Below are 20585 nucleotides of genomic sequence, written 5' to 3' on the forward strand. Positions count from 1 at the left end.
ACATCATTAAATGCTCTGCTCAGATAAAAATAAGACCCTGAAGACGCAATTTAGAAAGAAAAAAAGTATCGTATGTTAACAAAACCCTAATTAAATGCCAGACATGGGAGGTTTCTTTCCAAGAAGAGATGTGCCATGCTGGGAGAGACCAAGTAGCCAGAGAGCTCCTTGCTATCCCTTTGCTGTGACCAGCAGCAGAGAGGACAGCACACACAGCAGACAAGACCTTTCCCAGGCATTGTGTCAGCTTTTACAGCCAAGATTTTCTGATTTAATCAGCAATGTGTCCACTCCCATAAATTGCTCTAATGCCTTTTTGAATCCTTTTATTCTTCTGCCCCTCCAGAAGGTTGCCGCAAATTCTCTTTTGGAAGGTGTGGACAGTGAGTTCATGGACAACTCCTTTGAGCAGAAACTGTTTTCTTCTTTGAAAGAAGCTGTTTCTCCTTTGAGCAGAATCTGTTTGCTTCTGAATTCCGTGCTTACCTTCTCTGAATCTTTGTGAGTTCATTGCTGTGATTTTTGAGATGAGGACACTGAAGCGATCAGCAGTACCAACACTTTAGGTGCACAGCTTTAACTAGCAATAGTTTGTTTACTTGTTACTCTTTTACAACTATTAGTGTCATATTGACTGTTTTAATGAGTTTGTGTTTTTAGAGAAGTAGGCACACATTTCAAGGCCTCTTGAGTGATAATAATTAATTTAGGGCTCATATCTGCTTAATCTTAGGCAGGGTTATTTTTTCCTTACTTGCATCATCTTGCATTTCTTTTCATGAGATCCCGTCTGCCACTTCAAACAACCCACTCCCTACTGACAGTTTACAACTCTTGTTTTAGATGTGACCATTCTGAACAATAAAAATTCTCCGTTATGGAAATTCACAGTTCATTTCTACCTTTGCTCCTTGGCTTTAACCTAATTAGTACCCTATGAGAGTAGCTCCTTCTTATCCCTTCAAAGTATTTCACCACCAAAGACTCTTTCTAAAAACTGAAAGTTTTCTGACATATTTCAACATGGTTGGTTTTTTTGTGTGAACATACACATCAGATAATCTGCATCCCTTAGAAAAATTCATGGTTATTAAAAAAAGCCCTAAATAAATCCTTCCTTCCCAAGGAAGCATTTGGGACCATGGAAGCCAGGATATTGTGGCTTAGGAGGGCTCTCAGGCAGAGTTCCACTGGGAAGAGAAGCAAAGACCAGAAACTCCTCAGGATAACATTACTGGGACAGAAGGAGCCAGGAGATAAACATCCCCTCATATTATCTAGAAATGTGCATGAACCAGTTTCTGCTGCTCAGCCATGAGCTCCTCTCGTAAATCCCTAGATCTGCACATAAAACCCTATAGAGCATAACAGCGTAACCTTGAATCCAACAGAGATTCAGATTCCTTCTGCAAAATTTTCCCACATCCAACTTTGCAGCAAGATCAAATGGCAACGTATGGCACCAATATGACCTGAGAAGAGGAGCATTAACTCCTCAAATAGAAAAATGGAGTAGAAAAGATACCTTGACAGACACAAGCTTTTATCTGATGGTCACCTATTGTTGATCCTTTCATAACACAACGAAATGGAGTTCAGGAATACCAAAACATTTAGAGCAGGTACCTTTATCAGGAAGCTGAGGACCATTAGGCTTAAAGGGAAGAAGAAAACACCAAGTTCCTCCTCTTTCTCCCTCCCTTCCTTTGTCTCAGGATTTGGATCTGAGCTAGACTCTCGTGGCTCTCCCACCTCCAGCTTCAGTTTCAGCAGACATCTCAAACATGCAGACATCTGCTCTATTCACTTGTCAGGTACAAGAAGTCCAACAAAACAATTTTCTGCCAAATTAAGAGGAGTTCCCACCCCCCCACCCTCCTACATCCCTTACTACTGAAATGATGTCTCTACTTAAATATTTAGGCTAGCAAAAACTTCTTTAGGTTTAGAAATGGCAAGCATGGAAATTTTAGTTGTGGCATCTCTACCATATTTTTTCTTCTTTCTTACTACCAAAATTCTTACCTTTTTACATAAGACAGTCTCATTTTCAGATCTCCTCTAATATACAGTCAAGATGTAACAATTTCAGACAGATCTTTTATTACATATGCCAGAAACAGGAAGATTTTAGTATTAGTTTAGGTGATTCTTGCTGATGCTTTAAGAACAGATTTGATGAAAAAAGCTCTTTGTAAACATAAACTGTTTAAGGGTCAAGTTACTCTTTTATTTGTTTGCTCACTGATATGTATATATGACAGTTATATATCTTCATTAAGGGCAAAATAAACACAATCTTTTGTAGAAAGTGTGGCTATACATATTTAGTATATTTTAAAACATAGAAATGTTTAGACATTGTGACATAAATTAGGTGCTTATTTCCTAAGCAACAATGCATTTCTGAAGTCCATTACTTGTGTCTGTGTTAGTAAAGTTATGTTTTACTGTATATTCATGCCTGAACCATAGTGGTAAAGAAGCACGCAGTTTGATTATGGCTTGCACTTCACAGTACTCTCTTATATTTTCAGTGTTCCAAAAATTAATTTTTAACACTGTAAACAACACTTACATCCATACTAGAAACAAAACTCATTTTGAGGTATGTCTATTGTGACTTTATAGCAGATGTGCAGTCTGTGTTAGTCACCAAAACCTTCAGTAAATATTTATCAGGTGCTGAGAAATTTCTTCTGCAGGAGTGTATTCTGAACACATCTCTTCTTAGAGCTTTGGTTTACATAAACATTGATAGTGTAGATATTTCCCAGAAAAAGTGTTTGGGAACACTTTTCTTTCATTTTTCCAGGTTCTCTGTAGATAATTAAATGTTAAAGTTATATTATTTTTGCAAAATGGAGCACACTGGTTTTAAACACCAATTTAAAGGTGAAGAGTGAGGCTGAGCTGCTTTGTGCTGTTTTCCAGGACTGAAGTGTGGGACTGCAGAGGAATACTCAAACACTATTAGGATATGAATAGACTATATAGTCATTTAATTGTGATAAGCATATTTATGAGTAGTTGGGAGAAAGAAAAATAGCATGCTCTCTAGGGAGCCTAGAGAAAATAATCAACTACAGCATATGCATTTAGTTAAAAACCAGAAGATAATAGAGTAGAAACACTGGTCAAAAAATCAAGAACTATATTTAGAAAATTCAATGGAAAATGAGAGAAGAGACAGAACAAGAGCATGGATGGAGTAAACAGAAAGGTGAAGAACCACACAGAAGATCAAAAGGAGAAGCTTTGTTCTGTAATATTTTGAGAAGAGGGCTAAGATGTTTTGATATAGTACATGTCTGTGTACTCATAGCTAACTGTCAATTAAATTCTATTCATTTATTATTAATAGCTAATTAGAGAGCTGCACATCTCAATAAATCTTCACTATTATTTCTACTTATCAATAAACACATTTGAATGGAGGAGAACAATTCCATGTACCCTGGGAATTTTCAGTAAAAATTTTTAATATATAAAATAAATTATATTTTTGGTGCCTCTATTGCAACGTACAAATAAATAAATTCTGTAAAACAGGAGGTGGGAGACAAATTATGACTGCTACTTACTGTATAGTTTTATCCCCTTTCCCTTTTTCAATGCCTTATTATTTTCCTGGTCTGCTTATTAGGTTGTTTCATGCCAGGTTTGCAAAATAGCTGAAATATAAACTCTGGACTTCATATGTATATGCCATGTGTATATATGCATCTGGATTCTGAATTTTTGTGAAAAATCACAATACTGTGTTACTGCAAATGACATTGCATAAGAATTTATAATCTTATATGCTTTTATACAAGCTGGTTTTTAATTCATATAGAACTTCCTTCTAAAATGAACTGATTTTCTGACATTTGTGAACATCACCACTTGTTTCAGCATATGTTAACTGTGTCCATTGTCTCTTGTCCAGCTGTACCCCATAAAATAGGGCGGATAATTGATGGAAGTCCTGCGGATCGCTGTGCAAAACTTAAAGTTGGAGACCGGATCTTAGCTGTGAATGGCCAGTCTATTATTAACATGCCTCATGCAGACATTGTGAAGCTAATTAAAGATGCAGGTCTCAGTGTAACTCTTCGCATCATTCCTCAGGAGGGTAAGTCAATGGCCCTTAAAGACAGGAAGAAAATTTTAAGTAGCCTCCAATTAGCTTAAATTATGTCACCACTTGAAAGAGCATCTTTTGTTCTCCTTCCTCCGCTGTAACGTGCAGCACACCAGAATTATGAGCTTAGAACTAGCTCAGATAGGACCTGAATTCTTGAAAAGGTTTCATGTTATGAAAGGGGTATTTAAAGCAAACCTGGAGAAACCTGACAGAGAGAGAGAAAGAGGATGTTAAGGTCTTTTGCAAGAATTGTCTTCTACATGGAAAAGCACTCTACAAGAAAGCCAAGTTTTGAGTTCTTTCCCTTATATCCTGCTATAAGCCAAGCCAAAGTTTGACAAAGTGATTCATAAGAGACTGCAATGGCTGTCACCAGGCGTGTTCAGCTACCAGCCACGTGTGACAAAAAGTGATGTGAAGGAAGAGTTCAGATTTGGCAGTTTCCTCCATCACTATCACATAGTGATACATCACTGTAAATGCACAAGGAATGAACTGAACCCTGAATTATCTCATTTCTAGGGTGAGGATAAAGGGATAGACTCATTATTCTGGTCATTGCTCCACATCTAATCAGTGAAGATCTTTTGATGCTGGTTCCTTGAGGTTTAGGATTGATTTCAGGGCTTTTTTTAGTTCAACAAAACTGCTGTGCTGCATTGCTACATGAATTGTACCACATTAATGAGACCGTGTCTTTATATCTCAGTAACAAATGCCAGTAGAGCTGGGAATGACACACAGAAAGTAATGGAATTACTTAATGATCCATGGCCCAGTTAGATGACCTTCACCTTATGCTGTGCATCCAGCAAGGGGACAGGGAAATAGTCTGACACTGGTCACAGATTGCAACTGAGGGAACTCATCTACTTTGTTAAATGAATTCAGTGAAGGGGAAAACACAAACATACACAAAATTAGAATTCCCATCAATTAGCACCCGTGTAATTACTGAAGGTCAGCTTTGCAGGCATCTAAAACAAGTGTGATACTTCATACAGTCCATGAAGTTTGTTTAAGCCTCTCTGGTATCCAGGTTAAATAACATCATTAATAGTTTAGTGTTAGAGATGGATACATTAAATTAGAAAGAAAGCAGAGGTGCAGCTGAGTTGTAGTATTACAAGATGTTCTCAGGTGCTAGTGGTGAGAAATTATCTGTGCCAAGGCACAGCTTCCCTGTGTGACTGTGTGACACGGGACACCTCATTTGCCTTCTGATATTAGCTTCTCAGCTTAGAAAAATTGGTAAAAAAATCGGATACCTCTGTTCCATACTTTCAGGTAAAAAACACCATATAAATGCAAAGCAGTTTTAGAAGCAGCTCATGATTTGACCAGTTCATCCATAGTTATGAGAGTAATGTGGAAATGAGGGACAACATTTCCAATCTTCCTCTCTAAAACTTGCAATACAAAAGACACTCACAGATGCAAAATGGGCAATTACAGCCTTAAGCATAGTAATTACACAGACAAGTATTGCTTATGCCTGCATGAGGAGTGTTTTAAGTGCAAATATACAAGCTTTTTTGACAATTAATCCTAAATTGAAAATATTTTCAATAAAGTAGCCAAAATTTTTATAATAATTGTGAGCATAAATTAGATAAGTAGAGAATATGAACCCATAGGGAAAAACTCACACCTTAAAAGTTTAAAAATAAACCACATAAAAATTAAAACTAGATTCAAATGTAAAACTAGGCAAGATCTGTATCATGTGTAGCTATTGCTGTTAGGGATGTTCAGCCATATGTGTGTCCATTTTATTTGTTTTGCACCATGCCACACTGGTCTCACTCCTTCTGTTGCAAGCAGGAATAGAAAAAATATATTTGCCTTTGCTGTTGATAATGCAGGAACTTCTGCAGTGCTCTGTCCTATCGATGGAGTCTTTCTCATTTATGCATCCTAATAGGTAAATGGTGAATAGGACTGTGCTAGTATGTTGGAAGAAATATATTTGATATGAGCTCAGTACCAATCTGTCTCCCCCCAAGTCCAGCAGGAAGCCTGAATGAAGATTTGCACCTTTTATTTATAGCAAAACATCAAAACCATATTTCCTAGGCCAATCTTTGTCTTTTTGAATTTTGTGTTGTTTGGAAATAATGGTTCTGGTTTTCTGCACTGTTCCTATGTGGAATCTTAGTCGTTTCACATAATGCAATGAAATAAAATATCGGTTTAAATGGTTAGTCAGAATTTATTGAGATTGGGTTTACTGTTTTACTGTTCACAGTCCACAAAAATTTAAGGACAGGAAACTCTTGATGAGCTCAAAGACAGCAGGAACTAAAGTGTTCATAACACTAAACACCAGTGTTTTAGTTTTTGTGACAGGTCTATCATCCCAGTGGAGAAAGCAGTAAAATGTTCATTCTCTCAAATGATTTTTTTTTTTTTTCTAAATGGAAAGCATTTCAAATATCTTGTAGCTGTGCTAAGGCACATGAAGGACAGGGTGGTGATTCAAAACAACCAGCACAGCTTTACCAAGAGTAAGTCCTGCCTGACCCACCTAGTGGCCTTCTATGGGGTAACTACATCAGTGGACAACAATGGACAAGGGAGGAGCTATAGATCTCACCTATGTGGACCTCTGCAAGGTCTTTGACATGGTACCCCACGGCATCTTTCTCTAAAGTGGAGAGAGAGGAATTTGATGAGGAGACTGTTCAATGGATGAGCAGCTTGAGGGAGGGGATTCTGGCCCTCCACTCTCATGAGACCTGACCTGGACTTCTGAATGCAGCTGTGGGGTCCTCTGGACTTGTTGGAAGCAGTCCAAAGGAGGTCATGAAGATGATCAGAGGGCTGGAGCATCTCTCCTCTGAGGAGAGGCTGAGGGAATTGATGTTGTGCAGCCTGGAGAAGACAAGGCTCCAAGGAGACCTTATTCTGACCTTGCAGTACTCAAAGGGGGCTTATTAGAAATATGGGCATAGACTTTTTAACGGGGCCTGTTGTGATGGGACAAGTGATCTTACAGCTTTGAAGTAAAAAGGGATAGATTCAGACAGATATAAAAAAGTTGGGTTTTGGGTTTTTTTGTTTTTTTTTATGATGAGGGTAATGAAACACTGGAATAAGTTGCCCAGAGAGGTGGTAGATGCCCCATCCTGGCATTCCTGTCAAAATTCAAGGCCAGGTTGGACAGGGCTCTGAGCAGCTTGGTCTTGTTGAAGATGTCCCTGTTCATTGCAGGGGGGTTGAACTAAACAATCTTTAAGTGTCATCCCAAGCTTTTCTGTGACTCTATGATTTTATCATTCCATCATTCTCTGATCAGTAATTCTATGCTTTAAAAGAATATGTGAAACATGGAAGCAATTTCCCTTGTTCAATTGTGTTTTAAATAATGACAGTGTCAACCAGAATTATACAGTCACCAAGATTTCAGATCCCAGACTATCAAAAGGAGACCATTAGGTTCAAATGTCTTAAAATCTAATTATAACCTGAGAGAGTAAAAGCGACAAAGCATAAATTCGCAGACGTAGCGTGTGACCAAAAATTATTATTGTGTACCTTTGCCCTTTATTAAATGCTGCACTGTGACAGGTCTTTAATCTCCATTTGCCCACTATGCAGAGCTGAACAGCCCAGCCTCGGCGCCCAGCTCGGAGAAGCAGAGCCCCTTGGCCCAGCAGCACAGCCCCATGGCCCAGCAGAGTCCCCTGGCGCAGCAGAGCCCGGTCGCCCAGCACAGCCCCATGGCCCAGCCTCCACCTCCACAGCCCCTGCAGCCACAGGGACACGAGAACAGGTCTTGCATTTTCTCATGGTCTTCTGTTTTTTTGTTTTTTTTTTTTTTGCCCCTTGCATGTTAGTCTGGAATGAGGAGGATATTTTTGTGGTGGGTTTAATTTCTGGGGTATCATTTACCAGCCAATTTCTCATGTGTAATTTATGCGTATACATTAGCAAATGTATCTATAATGGAAATCAAACGGTAGGGGGACAGAAATTTTGTGGCCAGCTGTATTAAATGCTGTTTATATAAAAAGCACACACAGGCTGTGGGATGATACAAGTTTCTGTGACCTCTAATCAACACTATTTAGTCTTTGCATTGTTTTTTAGCATGTTAAACAAGGCTGATTACACTGACTGTCTTTATGCTAATCTTCTGTAACCAACACATATCATCAAGATCCTCTTCCCAAATGATGCTAGTGACAGGATTGTAACTTTTCTCTTTTGAGAAGACTTGAGTTCACTTGTGATTCAGACACTGCACCCTCTAATTCTCCTTGCTTAACAGATGTAGTACTTTCACTTGCCTAGAATTATTTTCTTGCAATTATTCATACTAGGAAAATTACTTTGCCTCATATTTCATTGAGTACTTTCTCCACAAGTGATCACCTCCTAGAAGATATATGTTTCTGACAAAATTCAATATGAAGTTTTCACAAAAGTTATTTTGTGCTATTGGAAGTCACTATTAAATATCTGTTAAAATGGGAATTTTCAGATCGGAGCAGCAAATTAATTAAAGCTCCAGAAAGAAATTCTGTAATAATTTTACTGAAAAGTGTAAGCTCTAATTGCTCATGTCACCATTTACATATTCAGCAAAAATTACAGTGCCTTCATCTGTGAATAAAAACATCATCTTCTGATATGCAGCTGTGGCCATATATTGGGAACCTGCCTAAAGATGACTCTTATTTCAGAAAAAGGTCAACTCTTGCTAGTTCACACAGTATTATTTTTCACTAGATTTCGTAAGCTAGATTACAGCTTGTTTGTCTAGCCACATACATCGTTTCTTTAACAAAATAAGAATTTAAAACTCTTAGGAATATTAACTAGGATTTTTTTACTTCCAATATTGAGGCTCAGTATCACAGGAAGCCTCATTGTAAGTTTGTGCTCTATCTTCTTTTTACAGGATCATAATACTGAGTAAAGAAAGTAAGATGCTTGCATGTATGCATGCAGGTCTTACTAATAGTAGCATCAATCTATTTTAATCTTCTCAGAAAAGTCAAAGGGAAATAGTTCTGATTTTTTGTGTCTGGTTAGACATTTAGATTATTAAAAATATTGTGTAGGAAGATTAGCCATAATTTTACTGTAACTACATCAATAAATTAATGAAATTTTGAAACATATCAGACAATTTGAAACATTTAGATTCAGCTTACCTTTTTATATATAAACCAACATAATCAAAAACAACGCTGTCATTTTTTTAGAGTGTAATTTTTGTGATCAATAAGTACATTTCAAAATCTCTTTCAAAGTCTGTATGTGTCCATGAACAGACATGGTCACTTGGTTGACTGCAAACTTCCAGTCCATTATTAAAGCAGAATTTGAAATGTCTATTTCCTGTAAAGGAAATAAATATTTCCTTCGGCACCTAGGGAAGAGTGTAAGAACATCCATTCTGTCAACATTTTTGTTAAAATATAACCTAAACCACTATTACAGAATAACCTTGCTAAAAGTGTTCAGGACTTTCTTTGTGCCTCTTTTGCACACCACATGGCTGAGGTGGGGAAGTTTGCCATAAGGAATGTTCTTTGCTTCACCCTGAATTGCCATTATGTGCTGACTTCCATGTGCTAAGGAAAATTCCCATCTAAATAAAGTAAATAACTAGGCACTTTATCCCAGAAAGTCACATTTTCTTTCAAATTTTAGGACCCATTTCCCTGTAACCATTTACCAGCTAAAGCAATATTTTACTTGTTCTTAATTCCTCATAACCAGTTTTATTTTCTTTTCACCTTGTGTTATTTCTGTGCATACCTACTGACATGAATTTACTGACATAGCTTTTAGCCAGGTAGCATCATAGGGAGTGTATAATAAAAATAATACACGCTGTATTAACAGATGCTACATCAAAGAATGGCTTTCATTAAAAAGGTAACAGCTAAAACAAAGAATTTATCCTTTTTTAACCTTAAGAAGATCACAATAATATTTTATGTCAATGAAAGGGGATATACACTGGGCTGATATTCCACTTATTCTATAGAAATGTTAATTTTGGAAAAAAACACTTTATAAACCCAGTGAATTATTTTGTAGTGAGTATAATGGGTGTTTTCACATGCAGTTTCATCCTCAAAATAGGCAAAGTGGGAATCAAGATGCTTCTTCTCTTCCTGTCCCTTTGAGCCTAATCCTGATCTCACTGATACAAGCTGGAAAGTCGCACGGTATGACCTGAGGGAAAATTGCTTCTGCCCATGTTTCAAAAGCGCTCAGTGTTTTTAGTCAGGCTCAAAAGCCTCGACTATTTCCCCCTGAGAGTTCTACTTCTCTGTGAAATTCTGTTCCACGCAATTTTGCAGCCAGGCTTTCACTCCATGCGATGCGTATTCCCAATGGCCTGCCGCTCTCTGAAACCGAGCCACTGTGCCTTCCTCAGCTACAGGTCAGAAGTAAAGGCCAGGCAGGACGTGAAGCCTGACATCCGGCAGCCCCCGTTCTCGGACTACAGGCAATCCTCCACGGACTACCGGCAGCCCCCGCTGGACTACCGGCATCCCCCGGTGATGGATTACCAGCAGCCGCCACCGCTGGACTACAGGCAGCCCCCGCTGATGGACTACAGGCAGCACTCCCCCGACACCAGGCAGTACCCCCTGTCCGAGTACAGGCAGCCCCAGGTACACCCAGCAGGCTGCAGGGTCTGTAGGGACAGCTCTGGGGTGCTGGTAAGGAAGATGCCACCACGGAAGGAAAAGTCGCATTAAAGGGTTTTACTCTGAGTTACTACTTCTCTGCAGAGGAAATTACTTCCAAACTGTTAATATTAATGTGTGTGACCTATAAATTTACATTAAACTTATAATTGCATGACTGTAATGTTAAATAAATGCCATTTTTAAGGTACTGGAGAGTTGGAATAAAAATTCTAACATAAAAAGCTTTTTCATCAGCAGAGGAATCTTTTCATTCTTGGCACATATTCATTCATCAGACAGTGGGTGTTCTTAGGTCAGACTGCATTCCTACAGCATTCTTGAAAATTAAGATTTTATCTAATCTGCATAAATAAATAAAGGAATTAAAATCCTGACTGATAAAATTAAATTTCTGTTGGTAATAGTCTGGATGAGTAGAAACTAGCCCATGCAACTAGTTTCTTTGACATCAAGCATGATCTGACAAATTCAAAGAGATCATGAGTTAGATGAATAGTTATGGTACCTTGGACAAGACTCCTCTGATGACAGATATTTACTGACAGTTTTGAAGGCTGAGGATTTCGCTGAAAGTTCAGATTTTAAAAAAGACCTTCCTTTCTCCTTGCATAAAGTCAAGAAAAAGAGAGGTCAAAAAGTATTAAACAGGAGACTGCAAACTTCTGGACAATATATGCTAGAACCGTGTTTAAGTGGTTTGTATGTCCATATTTCCAAAACCAAACATGTAAACCATATCAAGAAAAACACTGAAATTCCTAAATGGGATCCAGAGAACCCTATGAAAGTATTTTGCATTTCAGTATCCAAATACAAATCTCTATCCTCATGTGCATACCTTATAAGATACTTCTTAGCATCTACAGAGATGCTTTGGTTGGCTCTTTCCCAGCATCTCCAGTTTAATTCTCTAATCAGCAGACACATCCCAAGCTTGCTCTATTTTTTCTCCTGCTCCCATGGACCTTGCACTCTTGGCTGACAATACATCAGAAGCTACATTGCGATTTCCCTCCCAGACCCCTCTATGGACCTTTGCTTATATCAAGTGGATAAATACATTTTTGAAGAGATCAATTTTAAAGTTTTCTGGAATGCATACCATAATACCCATATAGTTAATTGTCTTTCATTTTGTATTTGTCTGTACAGGACTTTGATTATTTCACTGTTGATTTGGAGAAAGGAGCCAAAGGATTTGGGTTTAGTATTCGAGGAGGAAGGGAGTACAAAATGGATTTGTATGTGTTGAGGTTAGCAGAAGATGGACCAGCAGTAAGAAATGGAAGGATGAGGGTGAGTAAAATGATTTGTGACATTTTTTTTCGGCATTTACAGATATGTTTGGTGATGGAGTCAAAGAGAAAGTGCTTTTTTTACCTCTGATCAGGTTTTAAAAAATAATGCCAAATACCTCTTAAAAAGTATGCTCATTCTGCTGGAGTTCAAGAAATTTTTTGATACATATAGTAGATTCCTGCAGTTTCTTCACAAATAAATGTATTACTGACTGATAATACCTTTTACCATGTTATAAATTTTTGCTATTATTATTTTCACTCTTATCTAAGCAACTTAAAAATCTCAAAGTTTGGTGTTTCTTAGATAATAATAACATAATTAACATTTGGATCTCTAACCACAAAAGCTAAGTGATCATTATATAATCACTTATAGGTAATAATGACAAGTATTAGATAACTATGAAACCTAAGACCTCATCTGTGTTGTTTTACTAATTTAAGCAAATTGCCTTTGTATTGTTTGCTAAATTTGTTTATTGATCTTAATTTTGTTTGTAGAGATCATGATTTTAAAAAAAAAGAAGCACACGGTCAATATAGGGAAAAAAACCTAATTTAAAATAGAGTTATTTAATATGTCCAGTTGTGTAAAAACAAGGTATAATTTCATCCATGCCTGCTGATACTTTGCAGAATTGTCAGTACACAAAAGGGAAAAGGAAATAACATAGGCAAGACTACCAAGAGTCAACATAAAAAGTTGTTTGTGTATCTAATTAGTGCAGTCATGTTCAACCAATATTTAATTTCAAAGATGGGCAATGAAAATTGTGCTCTGTATAGTGGTAAGAACAGATTTTACAAATGTCATGGTTGTTACACTTATTGTTTCACAGTCTAAACAACCTGATCGAATTTGATGTCTTACTGAAAGAGCACAGTCTTTCTGGGTATAGCTCAGGAGTTTTGCTGTGCTTCAAATGACTCTTACCATGTCCACGTGGTAGAATTGCAAAACTCAGCAAGTCCTCAGCTGGCTGATGGAGTGCAAGACCCTGGCTCTGGCAGCAGCAGCAAAAGCAGTCCCTGTGTCAGGAAAGCCAGTGGGGCAGTCAGGCAGGAAACTGGTAATGGAGATATACTCCCACTGCATTTTTTGTGTGAAATACAGGTGATTTCGTACTGCAGATGGAACTTGAGCTTCGGAATATCTTCTCTGCTGTTCATTCTTTATTTTGGTGTTATCACTGTCAGTTGCTCTTAATGAAAAGCCAGATGCAAGGTGTACATTGGTAGCTATAATGTGATTAAAGACAGAGAAAAAGCTGTGCTTTTAATAACTTCTGGAATCACATGTTTGGAAACATAAGAATACAGAAAAAATAGAAGAACACCTTTGAAGAGGGCTCATTTCTAATAATAACTTGTATTAGGTAGATAATGAGCATTAAAATCTGTACATCATTTAAACAAACTAGTACTAAGGGATGAAGTTAAGACTATTGACTTTGTGAATAGCCAAAATATAGAAAGTATTTAACATTAATATGGGCTGTGTTTTTTTCAATTACATTAGGAAAAATTCTGTAGGCTTTAAAGAATACTGTTTATATATATATATATATATATATATATATACTGTTTCCAAAATATCTTGGTTTAAAGCTTTTTCATTTTAGTGGCCACAACATATAGCCTAACATAATAAGTGTTATTCTGACCAGATAGCTTTAATTGGGTTTTTTCCTCCTTTTTAAAAGCATCATTCTTTGGAAGCAGTTCTACCATGCATCTTTGTCACTGAGTCTTCTCTTTTATTCTCCTGCCTCACAGACATTTTAACCTGACAAATGGGTTTGGAACATGAAAGATTCTTATATTCAGTGACCTGTGACTGATGGACAGCAGAAGCTCAAGAAACAGTTTCAAAACAAAAATAGAAAAAAAATAGAAGCAAGCAAAAATAGTTGAAAAAAATACATTACAAAGGAAGATGGGCAAAGGAAGCAGAGTTCTGTACCCATATCTCCTTTCCTAGGTTTATATCAGCTGTTAACAATGCAGGTTCATTCACACTTCTTGGCTAGTGGTTGCATCTCTGTGTTTCACAGGTGCGTCTCTACAGCAAAACATGCAAAAATCAGGGCAGTGCTTCTTGCTTTGGATCCCATTGTCCTCAAAGACACATTTCTCTGATCCTGGGCTTTCAGCACTGAGGGTAGCAAACCATGCTTTTGTGAAGGATCTTACCAGAACACTTCCCTGCTAAGAGTCATTCTGATAACCTGCTTGTCTCCATTATTGTTTTCCTCGCTTTTTCCTCGTTCTTGAATAGCCTTCTTTAATTTAACTAAAGCTCTACAGAGAAATGTTGAAGCAGATAGCACAAGGTGCAGGTCATGCTTATAAAAAGAAATAACACACACAACTCCAGCCCTATTCCTGCTCATGAGACCACGAAAATAAAAATAAAACCAGATAGGTTGTTGTAAAAAATAGATCATATAATGAAACATGTTACCTGTAGGGCACTTATATGTAATAAGCAAACATATTCCACAAATAATATTTTGTTTTCAATCTACATATAGCCAGCAAAACCCCTGATAGAGACTCAGTCATATTGATACAAAGCTCCCTATTTTACAGAAATAAATAAAATAATTACCTTTAAGTAATTGACATGAAGCTATATTAGTGGTTTTATAAAATTGTATAACTGAAGAAATGAAATCTAAAACTGAAAACAGCTCTGGCTGGGGAAGTCAAAGTCTGTATGTTTACTCTATTAGTGGGCACTGCGAAACCACAGTGTTGGAATGAGTCCCAACAGCTGTATTCCACTTGGACAGGTGTTTAAAAAAATCTGAGAGTCCAGCACCACACATTCAAAAGATTCTAAGGTCTAAATACATGTAAAAGTGTTAGGCATTACAGATGCAGAGGATATTAGAGTAAAACCTATGATTATAGGAAAACAGATGTAAATAAAGAACTGGAATGGAGCTATCTTTTGTAAAAGAAAAAAAAGTAGATCCATTACTGAGGAAGATAAGCATGGAAGGAGATATGCCAATAAGAGCAAACAGAAATTGAACAAAAAAGCAATGATAAAACAAGATTAAGAAAGTGACATCAAAATCAGGACATCTTTATGAAAATTTCAGTTTGATCTTTAGGCTTTTATGAACTTTGGTGAGAGTTGTGAGCAGGCACAGAACAGACTCACTGAACAAGCCCAAGAAGAGATGATCTTCCACTGGCCCTGCCAAAACTGTCTGGATTTGTAAATATTGATGTAAGAAGGAAAAAGACTTTATGAAGTTCATTATCACATCACCATTTCCAGTCATGATGGAATTATTATTCTGGTCTCCCTTCCTATTGGGGATGGCATGGTAGGCACGTTGTTTTTTTATTGGAAACAAATTCTCCAAGGAATACCCCATTTTAGGATTACAAGAGCTAAAATAGTCTTTAATTGCACTTCATAACAGATGAAGCTTTCTACTTTGATTTTCTGCAGAATTGTTCTGGGAACTGGAAAGGTGGAAGAGCACTGAGTTGGTGTCATACAGAGTTCATCAGTTTTCCAATCCTATTGCTCTTTGACTCAGGAGTCCCTTTCTGCCAGCCAAGATAGACACAGCATTAAGTCATGAGGTTCAACAAATTATTCCCTTAAAAGCAGGTTTAAACTTCCATGGTCTACTTTCATGCCATCATCACATGCACTGAGACTTCTGTTTGAGCCCACAGACTCTGCAGAAAGCCCAAGCATACATCTTAGTTTAACCTGGATTCATTTATCACTAGACATGGGAAGGAAATGCCCATCAAAGGACCCAGAGGTCTATAGGAAACTGATTCTTTCTGCCCACGTGGTTGTTAAACTATTCTCAACCAGTGTTGGAAACCCACAGCCATAAGTGCAGCTTTATATAAAATCATGTGTCAGATCATACACCACAATTAACTGTGGCAATTTAAATTTACTACAATTTACGAATAAGATATATGGCAGCTCCTCACAGGAGACTGCTGTAAGAGAGAACTTCATCACTATACTTGAACTAAATACTGATGGTGTATTTTATATAGATATATAAATGTATGTAAATACTGACTTAATTCTGTCAGCTGAGCAGAGAGCAAGCTACAATGGCGAATTCTGAAAAACCTATCAATTTCTGTGCTCCTTAAGACAAGAATGTATTAAAATAACCATGAAAAAAGTTTGGAGAGCTATTAGTGCCTTTGTTATCTTTTCCCAGACTGGCAGAGGTCTCAGCACATCAGGATTCCATTTCCGTTCCATCAAGCAATCCTAACATCAGGGAAAACCACTGAAAGTAGTTGGTGATGGCAATATTAAGAATAAAGCTGCAAGGCCCAGTCCCAGAGTAGGGCAAGAACCTGGCACACACACTGCCAGTGACAGTCATATTGAGTTGAATCTGCCAGCACAGACAAGGGACATAACACAGACAATGCAGAGTATAGTCTCCACAGCCTTTCAAGACTCAGACACTACTGGAAGTAATTTTACAGGTCTATTTAGATAAGGCTCATGCTAACTTATATTTTATTCTTGCCTCATGCTGAGGACAATGATTGGCAGAGCTCTGCTTGCAGATCTCTATCCCTTCCTGTCTTAGAAGGAAGTGGTGAGTTCCTTGCTGCTCTCAGGGGGATTGCTAAGCATGGTGGTAGTGTTTGCTAGACATGAGACAGGATCAACAGGTCTCCAATTGCCTTGAATGGTATCTCCAGCAGCCAGCATGTTTATTGAAACCAGTGTCAAACAAAGAGCCTGTGGCTGAGGGCCGCAAAGGTACAGAATAACATTAAATTCTTGAAGAATGAGGGTGAAATGTGCTTTTTTATAAACAGTGTACATCTGTGTCATTTTGTCTCTTTGTGAGCTACATCCTTTTTTTATATCTTCCACAAAAGCCATACATTTCATTTCTGACATCTCTAGTTTCATTGTCTTGTCAACTCATTTTTCTCAGCCCGCATGCACCATTTAGCCCTATCTCCAGCTTCCTCATATCTCCTTATGCTACATTATTTTTCTCATTTTATTGCATATTTTTCTTATATTTTGACAGGACAGACATCTGAAATCCAGGCACAGCAGAATTCTGTATCTTTCATGCTCTGCAGTTCTGCTTTGACTCTTCAGTCTTTTTTCCTGTTTGTTGCATTTCTGTGGTTTTCATCACTCTTTTTTGTTTCAGTTGTACACAGCTGGAGATAAAACCAGGCACAATGGACAGTAGGCTCCTATAGTGTCAATTGTGAGCTTCTGTGTTGTTGCATAAGAGTCTGTGTGGCCTTGCTTGGTTGTTCCAGCTTGCTGAGCGATCCATTGCAATGATGCTCACACCAGTGACTAATGTATGCTCTGGTCAGGTTCATGGCATTCTGCAAACCAGCACAGTTTCTGTATTTAATAATTTCCCATAATAATAAAGTTCACACCAACCTCATTTGTGGTTATTCAGAAACCTTCATCCACCCACACCAAGAATTATTCTCAGCAGAAGGGGAGAGTTGGTTTACAAGAGCCAAGGATCAAAAAAGACAGACAGAAAGAGGGAGTCAATCTTGTTTAGAAGGAAACAGAACTAAAGTTTCAAATCATGGAGGATAAAAATATTAAATTTAAAACTGCTCTCAAAACCCATGTATGAGTATTCAGCAACATTCAAAACTGACATTTTTCTTTTTGTTTGCAAAAGAATTACAGAGCTCCTATCAAATTCATAATCTGATATTAAAGCCCTCTCTTGAGCCATAAGAGAAATAACTTTAAGTCCCCTTTGAAAAGTCTGGAGTCCAGGCTTCTGAACAGTAGTGTAGCATATAATAGTTGGCTATAGCTAACTATGTCTCACAGAATAAATTTGTTACCATTAAGACTCTTCAGGTTTCTCAAAGGAGCAGGTGGTATGTAGGCATCTGGGCTCTCTCAATGCTGTAGAACTGTGGAGTTTAACAAGGTAACATAAACCTGTCTCCCTGCAATATGACATTTCCAAATGTCTCAAGTCTGGGCACCCTGAAATCAAATTGTTCTGGGTTCAGTGAATAGATAATCAGAGATGAGTTAATTAGGACTCTGCAGTGCTTGGAAAGTCTTTAATACCATGAAAATCACAAGTCTTTCTCGTTTCATCGTGGTGTTTTTTCCATTTCACATTTCATCATTCCTGGATGTTGCATACATTTAGCTTGGTATTCATCTAGTCAATCACTATATCCCTTTTTTGCAGCCCTTGATTTTTAGGTTCTTAGTAGATCAGTCATCTTTTTCCACCAAATAAGGAATTGATGGAATACCCTTTCTGAACCTTGGATGTAATATAACTTCCATAGATACTTTTAATAAGTCCATATTAACATGTACAAAATATCCTCTTTCTTTTTTAAAATTATTTTTCAGTTGTTGTCTTGCATCTCAGAGATGACAAAATCCAACAGAAATGCTGGACTACCACATACCATTTTTTTAGATGTACCTAGTGTTGTACCTAGTGCACAACCAAATTTTGTACCAGAAACCACATACAGTTCCTGTAGTTTCATACACAGGAACCTTCTAACATTTATGATTCTGGTCCCCATACATTATTGTTGTATTTCTTCAGTCCATCCAGAATGAAGTCTTTTTAGGGTTATCTTAGCTGTTTGTAGTCCCGTTCCTAAATGAATATGGAAAATAGGAAAATATGAAAAGCACTGGTCATCAACAGGACTGATTGTTTTCTGTCAGTGACCATCAAATCTAATCAAATCTTAAAAGGAAGAATGAACAATTTCTTACTCTACAGTAAATGGAAGTCCTTGAAATCACTTTGCCATGCAGACACCACGATCTGCACTGGCTCCTCACTTGTGTAGAGCCTCTCTGAGATTTCTTGTTAATGAAGAGCAGAGCATTTATTTGGGATGCTCCATCAGTGATTGGCCCCACATTAAAGGATGATTTCCTACAGTCTGCAGTGGAAAACACCTAAGGTTGCAATCAATAAGTACAGTTAGCAAGAAGTAGCTCAGCTCAGCTTGAAAATTATTAGAGCAAAAAGCATTAAAAATAGAGAGAAACAATTGTCACACAGTAGAGAGAGTAGGTGACAGACACACATTTCTTTATCCAGTCAAGAAAGCTGCAGCAAGGAAACAGGAAGAATGAAGGAATAGCTTGATCAGTCATGAATTTTTATAAACATTTAAGGCAATCCCAGCATCCAAAAATGAATGAAGCATTTACCAGTGTAATCTTTAATTTCTGATATAGCGTAATTTTGAATCCTATTTTATATTGAAAAGAAAGAACAAGACTGACTGCTCAGTGACTCATGAAAATCCTCATGTTCTCCAGGTCCTAAAAATCAGTGAAGTCTTATGTTCAGAATATTGGAGGAAAGTGAATATAGCTGCTGGGGAGCCTCTTTGCAAGTTTACTCTAATCACAGCAAGCACAAAGGTGGGAAGAGAAGTGATGGGTCCTAAGAGCCAGAAAGGTCTTCTCACATGGTGTGCTGCACAGTAGGGACTCAGATGCTGAACCCTTGATGTGACTGAGGGCTTGAGAAGGCTGTGAGAAACCCCACTAAAAAGTCACTAATATTTGGAATAATCCCACATAGCAGGGGGAGAAAAACACTCCAGGAACATACAGAGTTCCTCCAGCAGCAGCTTGACTAAGGTTTTGTGCACACATCTGGAAGACAAATGCCCACAGAGTGATTCATGCCAGTTAAGCAGCCCATCTTTTCTACATAAGTAGCACTTACTCTCAAAACCTGCAGCATACCTGGCTTACTTTATGCAGTAATATAAATCTTACCTTCATAATAAGCATTCAGTGAATGTCAACACTGTCATTTCAATGGAACAAAAAGACAAAGATATTCTTAGTCCCATCCATTTATTCTGTGATTTGTGATCCATCGGAACAGTACAGGAAGATGTTAGCTATGCTTTCCCACTGAGCTGCGTGTCCCTTTGGGGTAATCTAACTCACACTCCAATTCCCTACTACATACATCACTGTCCAACCTCACTTGTGGAGAGGCTAGGTGTGATTGATCTGAACTCAGAGAATTCAGCTGGGATACTCAAACATATGAGCTGGATGCCAGCCTGTGGCAAGAGGAGCTCAATGCTGGGTTAGTGTAATTGGCAGAACTCAAGGAAGGATATATTGACATGCAGACATAAAGCTGATCAAAATTCTACCGTCTGCACAACAAAGAAATGCAAACTGAGGCCCTCAGGGATCCTGAATATATTTTGACATTATAAAAGCTTAATAAATCAAGAGTGAATTAACTGTAGGTGAACTATTATTCAGCATTTCTCCAAAAATCTATAGGTATTTTTAAGAATTTGTTTGCAGAAAGGTAAGGATAAGGAATATTCCTCTCACACACTTAATTAAAATCCTTCTTAGAAAAATGTGTCCAGTTTGGCACATTCAAAACATCCTTCTAACTCTATGCCTAGTAGGAAAATCTTTCA

At 37.7% G+C, this 20585-nt stretch overlaps 1 protein-coding gene across 11 annotated transcripts in view; it reads left to right on the forward strand.

The window, feature by feature from the left end:
* Nucleotides 1–20585, forward strand: part of MAGI2 (membrane associated guanylate kinase, WW and PDZ domain containing 2) — a 698553-nt gene that overhangs the window by 645448 nt on the left and 32520 nt on the right. For all 11 annotated transcript variants that reach the window (XM_064421909.1, XM_064421908.1, XM_064421910.1 and 8 more), the window contains 4 exons: nucleotides 3932–4117; nucleotides 7730–7904; nucleotides 10530–10770; nucleotides 11962–12105. In XM_064421909.1, the coding sequence (XP_064277979.1) occupies nucleotides 3932–4117; nucleotides 7730–7904; nucleotides 10530–10770; nucleotides 11962–12105 (746 nt within the window). The remainder of the gene's footprint in view (nucleotides 1–3931; nucleotides 4118–7729; nucleotides 7905–10529; nucleotides 10771–11961; nucleotides 12106–20585) is intronic.

Source organism: Passer domesticus, chromosome 5 (assembly GCF_036417665.1).
Source record: "Passer domesticus isolate bPasDom1 chromosome 5, bPasDom1.hap1, whole genome shotgun sequence".
NCBI classification, from domain to species: domain Eukaryota; kingdom Metazoa; phylum Chordata; class Aves; order Passeriformes; family Passeridae; genus Passer; species Passer domesticus.